General features: G+C 40.9%; 1 protein-coding gene across 2 annotated transcripts in view; it reads right to left on the bottom strand.

The window, feature by feature from the left end:
* The window catches only part of thada (THADA armadillo repeat containing), a 94,942-nt gene that overhangs the window by 39,911 nt on the left and 33,020 nt on the right, over positions 1-22,011 (bottom strand). For both annotated transcript variants that reach the window (XM_062401182.1, XM_062401183.1), the window contains exons 27-29: positions 21,760-21,849; positions 16,637-16,768; positions 8,477-8,645 (exon numbers count right to left, since the gene is read on the bottom strand). In XM_062401182.1, the coding sequence (XP_062257166.1) occupies positions 8,477-8,645; positions 16,637-16,768; positions 21,760-21,849 (391 nt within the window). The remainder of the gene's footprint in view (positions 1-8,476; positions 8,646-16,636; positions 16,769-21,759; positions 21,850-22,011) is intronic.

Genomic DNA, 22,011 nt, shown 5'->3' with positions numbered 1-22,011 from the left:
ACCATCTAGTTTGTCAATTCATTTTCTTTCTTTGGGGCTGTCTCTGTTGAATATTTTGGTTTGTTTGAATGCAATGAAGGCATTATTTGTGATAATGGTCATGGTATCGGAACATCTTCAACTGTTACTGTTTTATAACTCTTAACTATTGAACTGACATGTTTAAACTATCAACTAAATTCATCCACTCATTTGTTCATCATTGTACAGAGGTCACCCTGAAGTTGTGTGACGGTTGATCGTTGTTTGTCCCCACTAGGATTCAATGTTTACAACTTTAGGGTTAATGTCCTAATGTTCTTTCAGGGTTAGGTAAATCGTATGTCATATTAAAAGTTGGCCTTCTGGGTTTTCATGCCCATGCATTCTTTTTCTGGTTCAGCCCTGAGGATTTTCTCAGAAAGCCCAGGCACACCACTGGCCAAAGGCAGCAGTCGTAACAGCAGGCCTAAGAAAAAATGTTGGAAGACCAGACGAAAGAATGCATCTGAAAAAACAACACCATTGTTGACGCTGCCAGAGAAAAGGAGACAGCAACTCTCCTAATTCTTAAGCCTCCTCCTCCTCTCGGTGTCATTTAGTCTCTGTTGTGGAAACACAAAAAGGATTACATCCATCAAGTTGTCCCTTCTCAAACCACCACAGGCCACAGCTTTTAAAGTTCTGGCCTGTACCCGGCGCTCTGGGCCACGGCTGTTGCTGGCACGTGTCAAGAGTGGAGGTCGGTGTCGGGTTGTTTTACTGTCGGCCTGTCCGATGGGCTTCTCAAGTTGTATCAGCTGAGGTTTGGGGCATGGTGGCGTGACATAAGTCATTCCAAATTGTTTGAAGACATTTTAGACGAGGGCCTTACTGAGGCCATCCAGAGGACAGCGCTGCCTCAGGTTGAAACAGGCGGATGCCACAATTACATCAGAATCAGAATCCTTTAATAGTCCCACAGTGAGGAAATTTGAGGGTTTACAACAGCAGCGCAAGTACAATGCAACAAGAGCAAAAGCAAAAAAACATAGTAAGAAACAAAAACAACAATGAGCAAAAAAGTATAATAGAAAATAAGTAAATAAATAGTAAGTAGTAGAACAACTAAATAATACAATTAAATAATTAAATAATTAAATTAAATAATTAAATAAATTGCACAAATTTCACGAATTGTGTTGTGTGTTCAATGGGATCACAGCTGGTTGTACAGTCTGACAGCAGCAGGAAGGAAGGACCTGCGGTACCTCTCCCTCACACATCGGGGGTGAATCGGCCGGTGGCTGAAGGAGCTGTTTAGAGCTGCCAGGGTGTCCCACATGGGGTGGGAGGAGTTGGGCTTCAGGGAGGATAGCTTAGCAACCATCCTCCTGTCTCCTACCACCTCCACCGTATCCAGTGGACACCCCAGCACACTGCTGGCCTTCCTGATGAGCTTGTTAAGTCTCTTCCTGTCGGCTGTCGAGATGCTGCTGCCCCAGCAGGCCACTCCAAAGAAGATGGCTGATGCCACCACCAAGTCAAAGAAGGTTCTCAGGAGTTCTCCCTGCACACCAAAAGACCTCAGACTCCTCAGCAGATAGAGTCTGCTCTGTCCCGTCTTGTAGATAGCCTGTGTGTGATCAGTCCAGTCCAGTTTATTGTCAGAGAACTTTTGCAGGTAGCAGTTAGTGGAGTTGTATGAGAAGTCCGAGGTGTAGATGGTGAAGAGGAATGGAGCTAGAACGGTTCCTTGTGGGGCCCCCGTGCTGCAGGACACCAGGTCAGACTCACACCCCCATATCCGCACATACTGTGGACGGTTTTCTCTTAAATGAAAGATGCTAACCGCAATGCTGGCAAGGAGATAAGCTAGTTAGCATTTCCAAAATACCAAACACAGCTACTGTTACTGATTGATGGCAGAATTTCCATAATATTCATGCTGGCTACCATGTTAACAAGTACATCTCTGTCTTAGGTAGTTTAACAGCCAATCATGCAATGAGTCACTGTCATCAGAATTCTGGAACCATCAGTTTCTTTAGGATTTGCCTTTAAATTTCGTCAATGGGCAGAACTCATACTCTTTTTCACGATGACAAAGAAGAATCTGCAACATAAGGAAGAATGAAGAGGGGCTGGAGGCAGAGTTGGATGGAAACCTTCCTGTGTGGGTTATCAAACCTCTTCAGTGTGTGTGTGAGAAAGTCAGCAGGGTGGTAACAGCCGGCCTCAGAAGCTGTGATAGTTCCCAGCTCTGCACTTGGCCCACTAACATTTGTTCTTTGACAATAACAGAGGAAGTCATTCCTCCTTCCAGCTAAAACATCTGCTACCTGTTACGCACACTACACACTCACACCAGATTACATACATTAGGTATCTCCCAAAGCTAAACACAATGTCCTCATCATCTCAGCATAAACACAACAAGTATGTGTGCATGTGCAGACACACACACGCTGGCTTTCTCTCTGTGTTCATTCTATTCAGGTCTAAACATCATACACACGTGCTCAGAATATTTACACACGGCCACTATCTCCTATATCAGTGTGTGTGTGTGTGTGTGTGTGTGTATGTGTGTGTGAGATGCTCCTCTCCACACGTACGCTGAAGACCTTTATCTGTGTTTGACTATTTTTAGACCACTTCACCTGCATGCAGCTCTATCACAGTCTTACCCTCTTCCCACAGCTACACGCTCCTTAAATATCTGCCTCCATCTTCTTGCTACCAACACACCTGCTATCTATAGCCTGCTTGCAGATGGTCCCTGCAGATATATACAAACTTATCCGCACTGCTCTGAGTAACACAAAAAAAACTGCCCTTAATCCAAAGGGTCTGGTCCTTGATTTACACTTTCAAGGGGAAGAAAAAGAAGAAACAGGAAACTGCTGTCTCACAGAGGTCTCTATGTAATTTGCACTGTAACACACACTCGGAAATGGCAGAATTTTAGAACCGTGTGAGAAAATACTTTTACAATTCGCTCACTCCTTTTTTAGTAATCTGCTTCTTAATTTGAACTCAGCAGTAAAAGACTGAAAGGTTTGGAGACCTTTCATATGCACTGTACTTAGAATGGCTACTAAATTTAGGTTAACACAGAGCACATGTGTGAACAAGGGTTCTAGGGTAAATCAAGTAAAAATGTGTTTGTGCCCCACAAGAGGTTTTATATACTGTATAAATAAACAGCACCACGGGGAAAACAAGAGACATATTCAACTAAATCAGTCAGATCAAATAGTTCCTTAAACTCTTACAACTGTTTGTTTGTTTGTTGTTTGTTTGGAGTACTCAAAAACTGCTAAACCGATTTTATTGAAACTTGGTGGGAGGATGGGGGGTGGGGGGGTAGGAGCAAAGAAGAACCCATTGACTTTTGGACTGGATTTGATTCAGGGGCTGGCATCCAGAAAAGTTTGTGAATTTCTCGAGAAATAATGAGACATAAAAAAAAATGTCATCAACATGCCCACTCACTTGCTCTGAATTTTCTGCATAGAGTCGTTATGTATTCTTACATGGCTCACTCGTGTTTTTACAACGGGACAGACAGGAGAAACTCACCCGGATAATGCCGTTGTCACATAGAGACCCTGAGGGTGATATCAGGAGATTATCCAGAGTTCAGTGCTTGTCTGAAAGCAGCCTACATGTCAAGGACATTTCTACAAATAAGGGCATGCCAATGCAGAAGAATTAAAGGAATAGTTTGACTTGTTTTGAAATATCATTCATCACTTTCTTACCTCTTAAACCAAACTGTCATTTTCACACTTTGGATTTAATACTTCAATACTAAAATAACGGGGTATAATGTGTTAATTATTGCCCTTCATTGCTAGTAGGCACAATTTGTGGTCTCTGGACAAATGCAGACTAGCTGTTTCTCCTTGTTTCCAGTCTTTATGCTAAGCTAACTGGATAATAACTAGCTTCACATTTAGCGCACAGAGATGAGAGGCATCCTTCCTCACATCTAACTCTGCAAATTGTCAAACTATTGCTGTGATGAAAATGAATAGGTGTTGGAATCTGTGAAATCTTCAACAAATACTAACAACGCTAATATAATACTATTTGAGACATCAATTTATCAATAAAGAATTGGGCAAAATCTGTTTAAACAGTTTATTACGCATTGAAATAAAGTTGAAACATTTTCTCCTAGTGACAGGTGTCATAGAAACCTATGGGAAGACTAAATGAGCAAACAACAGAGATTGTGTTTGTAGATGCAGTGATGAACAGTGTGTGAGGTTCAACAGTCTGATGTGCTTTTGGTGGAAGGAAAAATAAAATTGAATGTCAAAGGAAGGCCTGCAGGCATCAGCTGTGTTTTATCCCATTCAGACATTTCTGTGGCTGTTTGACTGTGACGCACTGCACATCTCTGCCTTCTCTATCGGATGGTCAAACAGCTGGACAGAGAAACGGAACAAAACAGAAACAGAGTTGCTAAATGTGGGTACAATATAAAAAGGACCAAACCTAAGCTCTGTCCCTTTTCCTGAAATCACAATCTTTCCGTGTAATTGTTCTGCTCTAATGCCGCAGCCATTGAGTGTCGTCAATTACACGTACGCTTTGAACACACACGACTGAAGATGGCTCAGAGATGTGCTTGTTTTTCTTCTAGATTTCAAAACACTATAACAAACTATTGGTAGGTTGCCAGAAGGTGCAGTCATCGCAATGCTGTTGGCCAAACAACATGGCAACAGTAACCAAGAGACCTGTGGTTACAGTGGGAGGACACGATTGTCAGGTTGCTGAATACAATTCAAGGGCCCATGATTTACTGGTGTATTTGTGGTGAGAAGCGCAGGGCAGCAAAATGTCCCACGCTCCAAAAAATGACAGCGATTTTTAAGATGTACTAAACTTCATGCTCATGCTGATTAACTAATTAATTAGTTCTTCAAGAAAAAAAAGAAGAAAAAAAACATTTGCTGGTTTCTGTTGTTTTTCTCTGGCTCAAAGATCTAATATTTATCTATTCTTCATTAAAATGTCTAAAGGTGAGTCGACCTATTTTATGTATTCCGTCGACTTCTGCACAAAAAGGTACCAGGGCATTGGATATATATCACCTTTTAATTGTGTCATATCTGCGTTACCCTTGACATTACCCATCTTGGCTATAACTTCCAGGGCAAACAACGCATGACTAAGGAAACACCAACAGCTAGCCAGTTAGCCAGTCGGCTGTTTTTATCCTTCTGCTGATGGATTATTCATCACTGTTTGCTGCATAAGGTGAATAAAACTTGAATACATCAACTCATCCGTAAACATCATATGAACTAGACTTTCCTTGCAATGGTGACAACTATCATGCTCCAACACTACTTCCCGTTGTAATCAAACCAAGGCTTTTATTTTGATTGAGAGCTCCCTAGCGGCCGAAGTTACTATTTGATCATTTCCATGATAATGAATTAAATCAGTTACCTTCTGACATCTTACTAGCAAAGTTACCAATCAAAAGCACATTAAATGATAATGAAGAAACTATTAGCTGAAGCACTTGCTTATGTAAAGTTCCGCGTGTAGGTGCGTCAGGTACAATGGAACAAAAAATGACTGTGATGAATCATCTCCATTTAATAAGCAGCTTGTGAGTCTTGTCGTGTCTTTGAATTTCTATTGTAAATCCTTCTATGTAATTAACAGGACTCCACTGTTATTAAATGTTCTTTCCTCTCTTGTTGTAAAAGATGAAAAAATGCATGTGCTCCATGTTGACGCTTTGTGTCGTGCCGTACGATGACATAATCCTCTAAGGCAGGAGAACGTGTGATCTAATCCTAATGATGGAAAAGGACCAAAAGCAGAAAGACAGAGACAGAAGCGAGCAAGAGGAACAGCAGCTGGGAAACCGACATGTAGATGGACAAGAAGAGACAAACTCAGAGACAGTTCGGGAGACATCTGGGGAAGCTCCACACAGGGCGGCCATGACAGGAAAGACAACTAAAATCCACTCTCCTCCCGAAATCTCCCCTAAGCCTTTAAGAGACCAACCATCCCGCCTGCTCCCCCTCCTCCCCCTCGCCTTGATTCCATGGCAGACCTCCCTGGAGTCCAGACCATTATCAAACCACAAGTGCTCAATCAAATCCTGAAGAAAATGATGTGGTTTTCATTCTTTGTGTTGACCCCTCAGCTCCAGGTCTGACCATTCCACGCCTCCAGCTCCTTCATCGACCCCATCAGTGTCATTCAATAAAAGGCCAGGGAAACCCCCCCCGATCCCCCACCTTCCCTCTGTGTGTTGATATTACCAGCAGACTGTTTGGTTGTGTTTGTCAGAGTGTGATGACAGAACTAAACACTGGTATTTACACTGCGATAACCGCCTTGTCTGGACAGGCTCTGTGTGGAAACTGGGTGTGTGGGACCGAAAGAGATCATGTGTGTATGTGTGAGTGATTTCTATGGTTATGTGGAGAAATTTTGGTTTGTAACCCTCGTTGTGAGGACATTCGTCACAACTTTAAAGGGCTGTTTGATGGTTAAGCCTGGGTTTTAAGACTCAGGTTAGAATTAGTGTGTGAGAGCATGTGTGTGAGTGGTAGTTTGTGTGTTGTGTATGTGTGTGTACATGCTAAGGCTTGATGCCCTTATTATAATCTGTGGTTTGGTGTGCACACACATGCTATGAAAATGGCTTTGAATGGTTGGATTTGATATTTTCCTCCCTGTTGATTGATTCCAGTTGTGAAGATTTTTAAGTTCTAACCTGAGAGGATTACAGGCTCATAGACTCATCTATGAACTGAGGTCATTCAATCCAATGAAAGGATATTAAAGCAAATATAAGCCTGCATTCATTAACTTGTAAAGCTATAACAACATTTTTGTATTCGCTATTTTTGTACCATTTCAACATTGAATGCAAACTGTGTTCCCTAAAGCAACATTCACAACAACTTACAACAAATACCTTCACTACATAGATTCAAGCAATCACATACTGCTTTGGTAAAACAAAGACCTAAATATGTAAACAACAGTAATACCCATGAATTACTTAGACATTCCTAGAAACATTTTTGCAGCCTTGCCTCTTTGCAGATCGGTGTACAGCAGCACTCTCGCCCTCCCCCCACAAGAGAAGTGAAGTCAAAATAGATCAATATTTTTCATAGTTTCAACCAATAAGTTTAAAGGTAAAATCTAAAATGAGTTCAAACAGAAGCAAGAAAAATCATTTTTTAAACAAGAATGAAAAACATTTTTTTAATTTTGTCACACTTTTTCTTAAACAGTTTAATCCATCATCAAATATTTGATTATTAATGCTTCTAAAAGACAATAATTGAAGTTAAACTCATCACTTCTGTGATGGAGGTTATGTAATCATCCCCATCCATTTGTTTGTTGATTTGTTTGTTTGTGAGCAAAAATAACACTTGATGGAAGATGCAATATGGATCAGGGAAGAACCCATTGCATTTTGGTGTGGATATGATGAAGAGGTGGATCCAATCAATTTCTTTAACATGGCAAGATATTTCAGCATTTTCCCAATGAATGGTTCATGGATCTTGGACCATTTAAGGAACTTATATCTATGAGTTTGTGCAATTTGGTGCGACTTCATTTAATTCAAGGGGACTGTTGCGCCACAGCGAAAGTTTGCAGTCTACTCAGATCCATTTGACTTACATGTAGGATTTCATTCAGGGCAGCAGTGTTGGAGAGGGTGGATTGAATAAATGTCTGCACCTCATAAGCTTCCCACTGCAGTGTGTGGGTCTGCAGGTTTCAGGTGGGACGAGCCTTGTTCAGTTCGGACAAAGAAGCAACGTTATATACATGTCGCAGCTGATTGGGCAACACCTCTGATACGTCCAACCAACGAGAAAAAACATACCAAGTCTGTCACACGGCATTGCACACAAGCCCCTGGACTTTGCAATAACAGTCTGATAATGATAACACTCAACAGACTTTACAAAAAAACTGTTGTTTTACCCTAGAATATTTCAGTAGAAGACAACTAAAGTTCTGCTGAGGACACAAATGATCTCAAGATACATGAGGCAAACGGCGTACAACGGGAATTTACAGCATCGCATCAAAACAACCTCTCAATGACACATGCAGATCAGTGGTGATGCCAACTACATGACGAATGAGCAAACTCCATTTGCAGAGAGAGACTGTGAGATGCAGATGAAAGCTCCAGAATAATAAACAGAGCCTGTACCCTTTGTTTGTACGTAAATGTGCGGGACAGCAGTTGTGATGGGTATATGCAGCTCAGTTGTATGGGTGGGGGAGGTCAGATTGAAATACAGCATTGAGCAACCTATTGTAGTCCTCTGCACCACAGTAATCATGTGGTTCAAGGTTTGATTCAACTGAAGCTACATCACTAAACAAACACTGGTCATTTAAGCAACATCTGACAGAAAATGTTGGCATGTTTTATGTACATACATATATACATATGTATTTGTTGCGTGTTGTTGTGTGTGTGGGTTCAGACCTGCAGCAGAGTCCCGTGGATGTGGTTGTGTTGGATTCTGGGTCCTGGCTCTGGAGGAAGCTTCTGCAGTAAAGCGTGAACTGTAGACGGGACCTGGGTGACCAGCACGAAGGGGACGAGGGCCCGTGCTGCCATTTCTCTGGTCCGATACACTGCAGAGTGACCGCATCTGCAGACAGCACACACAGAGCAGCATTAACGTTATTGTCATATGAAGTCATACCAATAATACAGTTATGGAAACCTGCTCCGTTGTCTTCTATTCTTGCTTTATGTCAGATTTGTGTTTATGTTTGAGTTAACTCAGGTCATGGATTGTTATTGTTACTGTTGAGTTCAAATTATTTTAAACTGCACTATTAAAAATAATTGCGTGTATTATTATTAAGTTTCTTTATTATTATTTTCACACTCTGTCATGTTTCACCGCCTCATGTTTGTTCAAGTTTTAGCAGGGCAATCGTCCTTTGTAGGAGTCCAGAGTTTCACTACAAGGTTTCAATCCAGAGTTTTAGTACAGAGTAACGTATACGTCTGCTTGGTGTCGTGTTCAGTGTGGTGGTGGGGGGTGGTGGTGTTGGGGAGGGGGGGGGGGGGGGGGTTGGAAGCTGGACTGGTACCGGCTCGGTGGGGCTGAGAGAAGAGTGCAATTTCAAGATGATACCATACGGACAGTAAGTACGAAACGCGAAGTTTCAATAAAATGTTTCTTAGAATGGACTGAGTCCCTCCTGACCCTCTCAAGTCATTACTAATAGTCAAATCCCTGACAATGTATTTTACACAATATGGGTCCTTTATAAAATTGTAAAACATCCATTCCCTGCTTGTGTTTGATTATTCCAAAGCGGGAAAAAAAAATCTAAATCTAAACAGCTCCTCGACCAGCAGATGACCAATTATGCCAAAATTGAATACTTTGAAATCCCGACCTAACCAGCCAGGACATATGCTCTTTCATTTTGTTTTTGCCCACACACAGATGTCTGTATTACACACTCAAACATATGGTAATTTACAGTGTTCACTAGTGATTGAGAATGTGGCCAGTCACCCTGAGTACAGGCTAAAATTAACCTTGTTTACAAGCTGATAGTCTTTCCATCTCCTGTGTCATAACACTGCCATCGCTGATAAGAGGGAAGGACAAGACCCGACTGAGATGAGTGGAGGAGTAAGAGAGACCAGGAGGAACATAGTAAGAGTGGCTGAAGGAAGTAGGCGACACTCATTTTATATTGTAAAAAAAAGATAACTGTAGTTCAGAGTCTTCAAAATACACAGAAACAACAAATACGTTTTAAATGAACAGGCAGGCATTTCAGGAAATGCATGTTTTTTCTCCAGAAATAGAGAAAGATATGAATAAGATTACCAACTATGTATAAAAGGTAAATTAGTGTGCATGATGTATGTTGCAGTGTATTACAGATTTGATCGCTTTGCCATAAGACACAACTTAGCCAACACGGGCTGTATCTTTAGAACAAGACATCAAGCCTGAAGCAGGCCGTCCTAAATACAAAATATTGGTGCTTGTTGGTAATATTCTCAAAATTAAGTATAATGTTCACCATGTTCATTATCTTAATTTCGTGAAAACAGTGGCTAAAAAGCATTAAACTGTGGCTGAGGCTGAAGGGGGTTCCATTCACTTTGCAGTACGAGTGCTGGTGAAACATTAAAAATATCAATAAATTATAACAAGAATTTGATTTACCTCTGTCAAGGAGGTCATGTCTTCACTCATGTCCATTCATTTGGTTGTTTGTTTGTCGGATTACGCAAAACTACTATATGGATGTCCACAAAACTTAATATAAACAAACGGACAAGAGACCTTTAAACTTTGGTGAGGATCCGTAAAAAGGGTTGGATTTAGGAACTTTTCACTACGGCTTTCTAACAATATTGTGACTTTTTTTCAGACAGTGTCACAGATCAGGGAATAATAATAATGAATGGATCTCGATGAAAAATTTGACATACTTCGAGAAAGTACATTTATAAGTGTGTTCACTTTTGTGCAGCTTGATAGAATTTAGTGAGCCTGTTGGGCCTTGATGGTTGTAAACACATGCCCTACTGAGTGCTATTCTACATGTAAAGGCAAACAGCAAAATAGAAAATGGAACAGTAAGATTCACATGTTAAAAACAGACAAATAGGCAGACAGAGTCCTTTCCTCAGTGTTTTTCATCATTGCTTCATTGGAGAGCTGTGTGCAGAGCTCTATGGCCCACTCTCCTCCTCCCTCACACATCAGCCATCTGCTTGCTTTTTAAATAGCCACATGTCTACATGCTGTGGGGTTAGTCTGATGCCTAGTCTGAGCGTAAAATATATTGTTACCGTTTAACTTTATGGTTTCATTTTATGTTTAACTGTTTATGTGCATCCTTGCACCAAACTATTGGTTAGTTTAACGGACATAACAACTTTCAAGTTGTCTCAAGAACAATGTCTGGAATTATTAAATAATTAATTTAATTCAGAAAATTACAACCAGACCAGAGACCAGAGGGAGACAAATGTCATCGCCCAACATAGGCCTGTCTGTTCCAGTTGGAGTTGGTGGAGACCTCAGTAGACAGAGTATGTGTTGAAGTGCTTCTGTAGGTTGACCTTGACACTGTGTACAAAACAAATTAACATAGAGCCATGGAATTATCATCATCTTAGAGTCTCAGACAGACAACTGGGTCTTTACATTTATAGAGAGCGTTCCTTGAATCCAGAGCCGAGCGCAGACGAGCACACACTTGCATACATGCCCGCAGACCTAAAGTTCACAGCGGAAAATTCATCAGAAGGATCAAGAGAAACGTGAAACACCTATCAATCACGACGGTGGTATGCAGGGTTGAAAAGGAAGCTCGCTTTTTGGGCTTTGGTATGCTGGAGGGCGAGAGGCGTTTAAAGACACACACTTACAGCTGTGTATAACCTACGATGAGGGAAAAATAGAGCGGGAAGATAAAAAGAAAAACTAATTGCAAATAACAACGAGGATGTTTTCGCATTTTCTGGGGGTCTCAAAAATGAAATGCCGGTCAGAATAAGAGACGGGAAAATAAAAGACAAGTGGCTCGAAATTTATATGGACTGAAACAAAGGGAGGGCTGTTAGGAGCAACAAGTCAACTGTCAACAAATGCTTTTCCACCTGCTGTGAGCATGCCACACACACACACACACACAACTAATCACACACACAACCAGAGACCATGTATCAAACACGGACAACAGTTTGCATTCCTGAGCTCTACCCGCCTGCGCACAATCATTTACTGGCAAACTCACACTTGCACATTTAACACACAAACAGGTCTAATGACCAAGATCCATGTCCATTCCACACTTTCCACCCCTGCCCGCCACCATTTGGAGCCCATATGTTAACTATCTGTGCTAATTTGTCCCATTGAAACTCTTTTGCAAAAGGAAATGACAGTTTGGAGAGGTGTAATTTTAGAAACAGGGCCGTCCCCTGTGGGGTCAGGAGGCAGACTGTTGACTGGCATGGACGAGACTCATCTGGGACTCATTTTGGAGAACTGGGAGAATAGTTTCCTCCGTCGACACTGTAGCATTTCCACTAAACAAGCCTAAGTGATGAAGAAGGTTCAGTTACTCAATGAAAATGATTTATACAGGTGAGATGTCTGAAAACAATCTGTCATTTTGTCTCATTGTTCTATAAACTAAAGGTCATACAGTGGAGGAAACAGTCTGTGTTCAAAGTTTTTCCTAAACACTATATACATGTAGTGCACAACATTTAAAGTATAATTTTATTGTACAGAACAAAAAGTGTCTAGACATATATCTACAAAATGGATTTGTCTAAGACTATCTACAAACAATCCCACAGTTAAACATGGCACATTTTTATAGATGCAGCTGCAAAAGTCATCAGACGATGCAAGAGTCAAAATCTGAATTTGCTTCTCACCACTGAGTCGAAACTTGTGAGAGATTTCCTGCATTTGCTGATTTTGCAATAACACAATATGAAAAATAATATTTGTGAGTAAAAATCCTAATAAGGTAATTAGATTAACCCCTGAACGCATATTCGTCAATTTTTCAAGTGATAAGAAGTTGATACAAAAAACCTCTTGCAGCTAAAATAAATGTAGCCTTAAAAATTACTGCTGCTTATGTATCATTTCACTTTGTGAAAAATAATTACACAATTTCTAGAAAATGGATGAAAGTTTGAGCTCTCCACAAAGTCAATATAGTAAACCCATTTGTCAGATATCACTATGTCTTTCTATTCCTGAAAACTGTGTATTATCTATTGCTATGATGTCACTTTTACCATATTTGAATCACCAAGCTGACGGCCTGTTATTTAATGAAATGCTGGTGAGTCCAGATCAAGACACAAGGTACAGTATCAGTTAACGTTTTGAAACTCAACTGTGGAAAACAATTTCTTTTTCTGCGTCTGTCCAGGGTGTCAGGGTTCAGCCTCAGTTGACAAGTTCAGGTTACTCTCAGCAATGTGGACGATGACAGACTGTAAACAACTTGAATTTGTCATTGTCCACTGTCCCGAGGCCCAGCGAAGCAGCATGCAGAAATGAACCTGAGCAGCGAGGAGGAGAAATCTACAATATCTCTTCTGGGATGGAAATGACAGTGGTCCCCTTTGAAGCCTCACATTAGTTTATGGGCAATACCGTGCCCTTTCAAAAGAAATGAGACACGAGGCATCGAGGACGGGAAAGGAAAGGAGTAAGGTAGACAGGGAGGGTGCGGAGAGATGCTTGGACTGGATATCACACATAAATCACTGTACCAGCCCTCTGAGGGTTTAACATTCAGGCAGAGAAAGAAGGAGAGGGGAAGGAGAAAGAGAAAGAGAGGAAAAAGGGAGACACGAAGAGAGAAGAGACCAAATGTTCACCGGATAAAAAGACGTCAAAGACTGGAATGAAGCTGCCATCAGTTATTAGATAAATGTGTCTGGTTGTCATTATACGCCCCCGCGTCATCATAATCATCATCGGTATCTTCCTTATTAACTGGGCAGGTATGACGCATGCAGAGGCCGGGAAGTGAAGGAATTCTTGCAGTGGGGAGGAAGGGTATATAGATAAACCACACGTGGGGTGTGATGGAGGGATATAGGGTACTAATTATTACACACTAAGTTCTGTCCCGTCTACACAAAGAGGAGCTGAGCTGCAGTAAATACTTGGAGGTGGTGGCTCAGATCAAATGGAGAGAAGGAAGAAGAGGGTGAGGGTGAGGAGAAGGTGGAGAGGGCAGACAATCATTGACCTCATCAGACACGTCCGCACACGCCTAGGCAAGATGGGGTTGGGGAGTTGGGGTAGTGTCGAGAAGCGCGGCTGGAGCCAAAGACGTTAGGGCCGGGCTATATTTAACATCAACGTGTGGGCTTCATTTGTGTGGATGCGAGCGCTGCATACCTTCTCAGCCAGCCGGTCACAACTCAGCTGACGACCTGCTAACTGCACCGAGCAGAGACTGAAGGGAAAACTTTACTTGTTACAATAAAAGTCTGGTAAATAGGCTTCCGTAATGGAAAAATGGGAAATTGGATTTATTTGTGTTCTCGGAGCTGCAGATCCAAATGTAAAATATTCCTGTGGGGCTGCAGGAGAGATGAGGGGAGGAATTAAGACAGAGATCTTACGTGAGGTGAAAGAGACTGACGCACGCCAGCCTTCTAAAAACAACAGGAAGTTAGTCATTGAAATTCAGCATGTTGATTTGCCCCCTATTTACGTCAAGTTTAAGGATTTATGGCACTCTTTCTCCAAGTCATAACTCAGTCCAACCACAAAGAACACACACACACACACTGTACTTATACTTTCCAGGGACGTAAGCATCCAGAAGGCACTGAACATTATCACGGACCCCTCCCACCTTCTCCACAAAATGTTTGATCTTGTGTCTTCAGGCAAACGTTACAGGAGCATCAAAACAAAAACCACAAGACCGAACAGCTTCCTCTCTCAGGCAGGGGTTGTGTTGAAACTGTTTTATTGTGATCCCATTTACCACTAAGAAACCTCATCTAGATTCCTCACTGCTTTTGATGCTTAGTGAGATAAAATTATTTAACCTTGGATCACTAACGTCTGCCGTTAATAAACATCCATGAATGCAGTCATTCATGAAAAGAACTCCAGAACATGTTTGAGAATCATTACATTGTGTCTGCATGAAAGTAATTCAGTGATCGCTCTCTGTACTTTCACTGGTTACACTACAAACAAAAAGTGAAACATTTTAAATGACACCAATGTGCCACAATGTAAGAAATATAGGGGAAAAAAGATAAATATAGAAATATGCTATAATGCTTCACCCATGCTGCATGTAGTCTTAAATATTCAACATGTGCTACAATACTTAAATATTTAAGTTTTAACTTTCAATAAGTTAAAGTTATTGACAAAATGTTGATATTAAAGCACCTTGACAAGTGTAAGAGGGATGTAGGGTCAGCAAAAATAATTATACATTGATAATGCCACTGTAAAATGAGTTTGTTAGACCTGATGAGCAGAATATGTTTTTTGGTCTAATGTGTTCTGTAGCTATTAATATCAACAATGTATTGTTTTTAAATATGTTATATGAATTAACATGCAAATAGTCATTAATACAATCTGCAACTGAAAAACACTTTATATTGTATGTGTATCTGTGTTCAATGTATTTCCAATGCATTAGCATTAGGCTAAACCTTTTTGATTCCAAACTGTGACCTATGACAGGTTGTCACCATTACCCCTAAGTGAATAAAAAATGCCTGAGTTATTGCTGTGACAGACAGACAGACAGACACTTTCAATTTCAATACACCCGTCTGCCACTGCATAGTAAAACTATGGTTATATCTCACAGCAAACCAGGAGGGGTGGCAAACCAATACCAGCACAAGGCGATAATAAGATTACAACTACAACTAAAAACACTATCTGCTCTCAAAGAACATAACAACAATACATATCACCTGTATCCGACCAACACATGGTTGAAGAACACACACTCAAGTTTTCTTAACTGTTAGTAAAGCATTCCAACTTCAAGGTCTAAGAATCTCCTCTCAAACACACACGCACCCAGCAGTCGAGAACTCTTAAATATTGAACCATGTGAAACATTGTGTAAACACATGATGCCATATATTTCACATTGTTGGGATAACTCCCATGTGTCCTCTCATTCGGTGAAGGTCCTCACAGCAGCAGATAAACAATGCGAGTGTGCAGGACATACAAGCTTTAGTTCCACTTGCAGGTGCAGAGCATGTAAATGGCCATGCTCCAATAATATTTGTAGAGTTTTCTGTCTGAGGAATGTAACAGATGAAGACTGGGACCACAGTTTCCCAGTGGCCTGTGAAGTTTCCTCCACAGTCAACAATGAGTGGATTCAGATAAAACCAGTCAAAACATAATCAACTGCCACATGAGAAAGCACCAACGGCAACAAAACCATCTGTAGAGACATACTCACAACTGACAGGGGTTTGTCTTAGTGTGCAGAAACACACACCTTGATAAAGATTCACACTCACACAAAGTGATAAACATCTCATTATGGTCATTCATTAGAACATACAGTATCATCTGGACTTTGGGGATTATGATGTTAGAAGTTAAGTAAGGCACAGGTCTATATAAAAGATAAAGGAGCACCTGTGCAAACAAAACACAAGAAGACACATTAATGTTTAGGCTGAAGGTGTTTTGTCTAAGTGATTGTGAATTGTTCTATACTTAGAATAACTTCTGGTTCAATGAAAACATTGTTGACAGCTTTATCGGGGATGAAACAGCTGTGTGACCCTCTAGAATTTGATACAGGGTTTCTGTTTTTAATGATTGGACTTCAACAGTGAGCCCAGTCCTGGAAACACAAATGTAAATGACTGGCTGACAAATTAACACTATTGGTAGGTCAACCAGTTTCACCTCAACAGAGTTTTCACCTTATGACAATTCTAACATCTTTTTGGAAAAATCGTAGCTACTTTTAAAAGCAGTTGTAAGTGCACACACATGAACGTCACTCTCTTTGTTTATTATGATGATGGTTGGCAACACTGTCTATGATTTAAATGAATGTGTGTATGCTTATGAGTTTGTGAAGCAGAGACACTCACCTAATGATGAAGGGCATGAAAGGGGCAAGTCCCAGAGGTGATGAAGATCCGTCCATGGGAGAGGGGTAGAGGCGACTGAGCACCAGCAGCAGCAGGAACAGACTGGGGTGTAGCTTCACCTGACCGCTGTCACTGAACACACAGAATATCGGTCAGATTCTAACAATGCAGTTAATATTGCCCGAACTGAGATGGAAAAGTACGAGTTGGGTTTAACTGTGGATGTTTTTGGACTCCAAGATCTCTCTCTACAAATGTATGCATTTGAGGTTGCCCCCAGATTCTACAAGTATCTGGGGAACTTGGCTGATGGAACGGCCTGGTACGACTTGTAAGCAACTTCGAAGAGAAAGAGTTTGAATCCACAATCCACCTAGGATGCTGACAGGCTTGTTAAATGTGAATCAAATGTCATCTATTATCCTAGATTCAGGGATCCCACAAAGTGGAGATACAAGTCTGTACGTTTTATTTGTTTACTTGAGTATTTTATTTTTGTGTTTTCCATTTCAGTTTAATTCCCGTTAGTGGGTGAGAGCTACAGTGGTTTTCTCAGTAAAAAATACTCTTTAGTGACAGCGGACTGTGCTTCATGATGTTTGAATGAATGTATGGTTGTAAAATCAGCTGTTCTTGTTGGATTGCATGTGTTTGACTTGAATAATAGATATAAGATATTAATAGATTTAATAATATCACAATTGTTAGGCTTCACAAAGGACTTGCCTGTACATTTTTGCCAAAAGTAGATTTCCGAGAAATTGAAAACTGAAATGAAAACTATAAAGGAGAGCTTTCACTGGAAGGCCAAATGTTTTATGCTTGAAGGGCAGATTTGATTCAGAGGCTGCTATTTTCTTACCACTGCTGTATCATCTTACACACAGCAACTTGTCTCTTCATGTGAAATGGTTAGAAAGGATGATTATTGAAATTAAAGGCTAAATATAACTGAGCTTGTCAAGAAAGTGAATTATCTGGGAAAATCTGATAAGTTTAAGTAATAATTATAAAGGCTCATTCATTCTTTAGCCCATTTTTTATCAATTTGAATGAAAAAAGTATTTACTATTTTGGGAAATGGTCTTCCTTTGCTGAGAGTTACATGAAAAAACTCGTAGCTCCAGCAGTGTATGGGAAACAACTAGTTGTGGATGCAGTTATAATGTGTAGTTTGCTCTGTGAAACAGGACAAGAGAGCAATATGAAAACCACATATAATCAAAATGCCAACACAGAATATAATAGGCCGAAATTCCTTCCTTTTTTGCTTTTTACAAACTGCATATGCAAAACCACCCACTCTCCAGTACAGTCATATCCTCGTCCGTCCTTGAGCTGAGCTTTTCACCTCCCTTTTTTGCCCTCCTTCCAAATATCATCATCGCCAACTGAGTCAGAATGGAAAATGTCTGTTTGTGCCAGCGGTTTCATATTTTCACTCTGTCACAGTTGCGGTGAGGGAAGCAGGGAGGAAAATGAAAAAAGAGAGAGAGGCTGACAACAAGTTAAGCTACACAAGTGAAGACAATGACTAAAGCGTGCGAAATACCCAGTGGCAATCGGGGGGGTCCCCCTAGTGTTATGCTAAAGTAACCCTACCCCTACCTCACCCGATCGTAATCTGAACCCCCCAAATAAATAAATAAACGAAACAATAACATCGATAGTGATTATTCATCAACAGGACATTCTGCTCCTCTGTTCTTTTCTAATCACTAACATGCAGAACAGATCTTTACAAAAAACCTGATGAATTTTTATTAATGGATAAACGGGGCGTCGCTTCTTCTGCAACAGTGGAGTCAAAACACTGCAGTATGAACTTCCCTCCTGTCTGCAGCCTGTGTGTGTGTCTGCTTGTCTCTATCGCCCTTCACAAAACTGACATGTATTTAGTTATTAATCAATGATGTTGGATCATGAATGCGCTTCTCGTCTCGTGTCGTGTGTGTAAGTTGAACTGCGTGCGTTCAAAATGTCTGGGTTTAAATAATGTCTTGTGAGAACTCACATTTCAGTACTGTTTCAGGTCCTAATAACTTTGGGTTGGTGTTTATTGTTAATGTGTGAGCGCAAATCAGTGTGTGAGTGTGGTGGGAGGACATGCAGCAGGGTTATACAGCACAGTACAAGGATACCAACGTGTGTGCACCAATCCTGAAGCGGCGACCGGCCACATCTGCAAAACGTGCCTACATTGCCTTACCCTACCTTACCAATACTGGACATACTACACTTTTGCCTTACAGTGTATCTTCTGCTAAAGTAGACCCCTCCTGCTTTATCTTATAAATATCACCACTCAAGCTGGTTCAGCAGTGAGGACAAAACCTTTTTTTCAAATTTGGGAACATGATGGGAAAACCGAGTTTACAATGTGGGGAGCGCTTGCAGCGGAGTGTTGTGTAGGTCTGGAAGTACGTAGGACCTGCTTATGTGAGTGTGTGTGTCAGGAGAGCGGAATGTCCTTCGGGCCCTGTTATTAGTCATGAGGATCTCATTGAACGGAGGCAGAACAACAGACCCCCTGCGAAAACAACTTGTGCTTTTCATTACTTCCTTCAGCACCGAACCATCCGCTGGGACTGCCGTAGATCGGCGCGATGGGAAATGTAATTGCGGCCCAATTAGTAACCGGTCTAATGTGTTTAGTGTCACAGTTCAGCCGAGCCCAGCGGGACAGGATGTGATGTCACAGATACAGCAGGGGGTGCAGATAGAAGTAAAATTGCAAACATATTAGGGCCATGTTGGGATACAGCTGGAGGCTCAAACACTTGACAGGATGAAAAAGAGACTCTGTGGCATTTAATGGCACTCTTAAATTCCATGCTGAGGTCTAACATGAATGTCTGCCCTCTCTCCCTACACTCCTCAATCATCTCCAGTATCCGGGTCTTTGATGAAGGGCTTATTTTGGTTCTCCATCTTTTAAAAGAGAGTGGAAACAGAACGCTGACCTTAAGTAGTTTTTCGTCTTCATTTAGAAAGCAGTGAAGGGGACATGGTAGCAGAGACGCAGAAGAAGCTCTTAAGTAAACAGCGGCCCATTTGCTTCGCTGTCACATGAATAAATCATCAGTTTTGTTTGGGGAATTAGAGAAAAGAACTTTGAGTATGATATGAAAGCTGTTTTCTTTGGACGTGGAGGCAGGAGCAGATAAGACAGTTTAAATGTGGGTGGTGACCTGAAATAGCTCCAGAGATAAACCGGGTGAAGTTTGCTTCACTGAGATAATAACATGGGGATTTTTAAATTTATAAATCACAGGTCTCATAAAAAAGCACAAACCACATTTTGATGCGACATGAATCATCTTTTCCTTCACGCTAAATTACATAGAGAGTAGCACATATTATCATAATTAAATTAGGTTAAGGGCTGTTATACAAGTACACACAGCTCGGCCATAGTGTATTTGAGATCAAGGTGATGACACATCCCCAGCACCCTAAAACAGTTATAAAATGCAGATAAATATTTTCTTAATTAACTGTGGCACACATTTTAGAATATGGCAGGCTGCTATTCTAGATAATTAATGTGAAACACTAGCTAATTTTGACAGATAGGTCAATATCTAAAGTGCTGATAATGTAGAATCAAGTTGCTTTTGCAGCGCTGTAAAAGAAACTGCCAGATAATTTCCCCAATTAGAGATTATTTAGTGTGTAGGTGTTCAGTGTAACTTAGCAAATGAATCCTTTCTCATCCTTAATCCTGGAAACAAAGCAATGTGTGATATCTCTCTGTTGCTTACCGTTGAAAAATTCTGAGTTGAGAGCCTATTCTAAATTTCAGAGTCAAACTAATTTCAAGAAACCCCAAATTTATAGGCACCCCTTCCCAACCGGACATCCCACAATTAGTGAACCATTTCATGAATAAATTCCAAAGGGTCATTGGATTCGGCTTCGGAAACAAAATGATCACAGGCGGACTAACAGACTGATCACTATATCCCTGACCATTACGAAACTCTACAAGTGAGATACAAAACAAAAAAATTTAAACTCTGTGCAAATGTTACTGTAATAATACAGGAAATTGATGCTGATCCAGACTCAGATTTAGGCACATGATCATATCAAATGATTACTCACATCTAATGTAAATCTAATCATACGCAAACCCTTACACACAGATAAATATATCTGTTTGTCAACTTTCTGTGTGCTGATCAATCTCTGCACACAGGATTGTTTTCCATTCTTGATTCTTCTTCATAGCATTTGTGTTGCACCATGCGTAATGTATATGCACAGCCTCAAAAGGAAATTACCTTAGAACTTCCAGATCTAATTTCTATAATCATTCATACAATGTGACCTATTTTGAGAATACACTTGTGCTGCAAATTCCACAAGACTGATTGAAACCACAACAACAGCAGCTCTCCTGCCTCCTGTCCTGCTCTGCACTGCCACAGTTTGGCGTGGTTGCTCTGTTTGGGTGGCGCGATGCACCGACATGATGTGGGAATTCAGACGGCCGAGATCTGGTTCGTGGGAAATTTGCAAATGCTTTAACAAGGGTCAAAGGGAGTAAGGGGAATTGAGAAAGCGGCAGTCTGAAAAAGCAGTCAATTAATTGGATCCATATTAAGATAAGGCCGCCTGAGGAGCAGTTGGAGGACGCTGGGGCTTTTAAAATAAGGGAGTTTGGGCTGAGCTGAAAACGATAAGGCCAATGAACCTCAGTGGACGGCTGGAGAAAAGAACAGACCTAAATCTTGTCAAGACATTTACTTTATTCGGTTGTAAAATCTTGTGCTTTGAGTAAATAGTCTGTAAATTGTGCAAGTGAAACTTTGGGGGAAAAAAGGTGCAGACACGCACTCGATCCAGGGCAATGCTTACTTGTTCATAGGTAAGAGCTGAGTTCACAGTTTATCTTCACCACTTTAAATAAATCTAGTTTTGCACAAACTTTCTCCAGCCAACCAGTAGCACAAAATCCCCACCGCTTGATCAGCTTAACAGAAGAAAAAAAAGCTGCCTCAAATGGCACAATGTGGGTAAAATGAAAACACCTAATGGGATCAGGGAAGTGTGAAAAGCTTTGGCAAGGGCCGAATGTGGATTGTGTTATGTGTGTAGATTAAGGAGAACCTCCTCACCTTTCCACTGTGGATGCAGCCTCCTCCAGCTGGTTCAGGAGGAACGGATAGAGGGCTGGAAAACGAGTGAAGAACTCCCGGCCTGTCATCCTGCGGCAGAAGCAAAAGGAGAGAAAAGAGACAGTGTGATTGTCTAAAAGTCATGAGGGCATCAGACATAAACCCACTGACCTCAGGATTATTTAACAGTCTGTTTGTTAAGGATAATGGTAGTTATAAGAAGTAAAGAATATTGATCTCATTAAACAATAA

The sequence above is a fragment of the Platichthys flesus genome, chromosome 12, assembly GCF_949316205.1.
Source record: "Platichthys flesus chromosome 12, fPlaFle2.1, whole genome shotgun sequence".
Taxonomy (NCBI): Eukaryota; Metazoa; Chordata; class Actinopteri; order Pleuronectiformes; family Pleuronectidae; genus Platichthys; species Platichthys flesus.
This window is presented reverse-complemented; position numbering and strand designations above follow the sequence as displayed.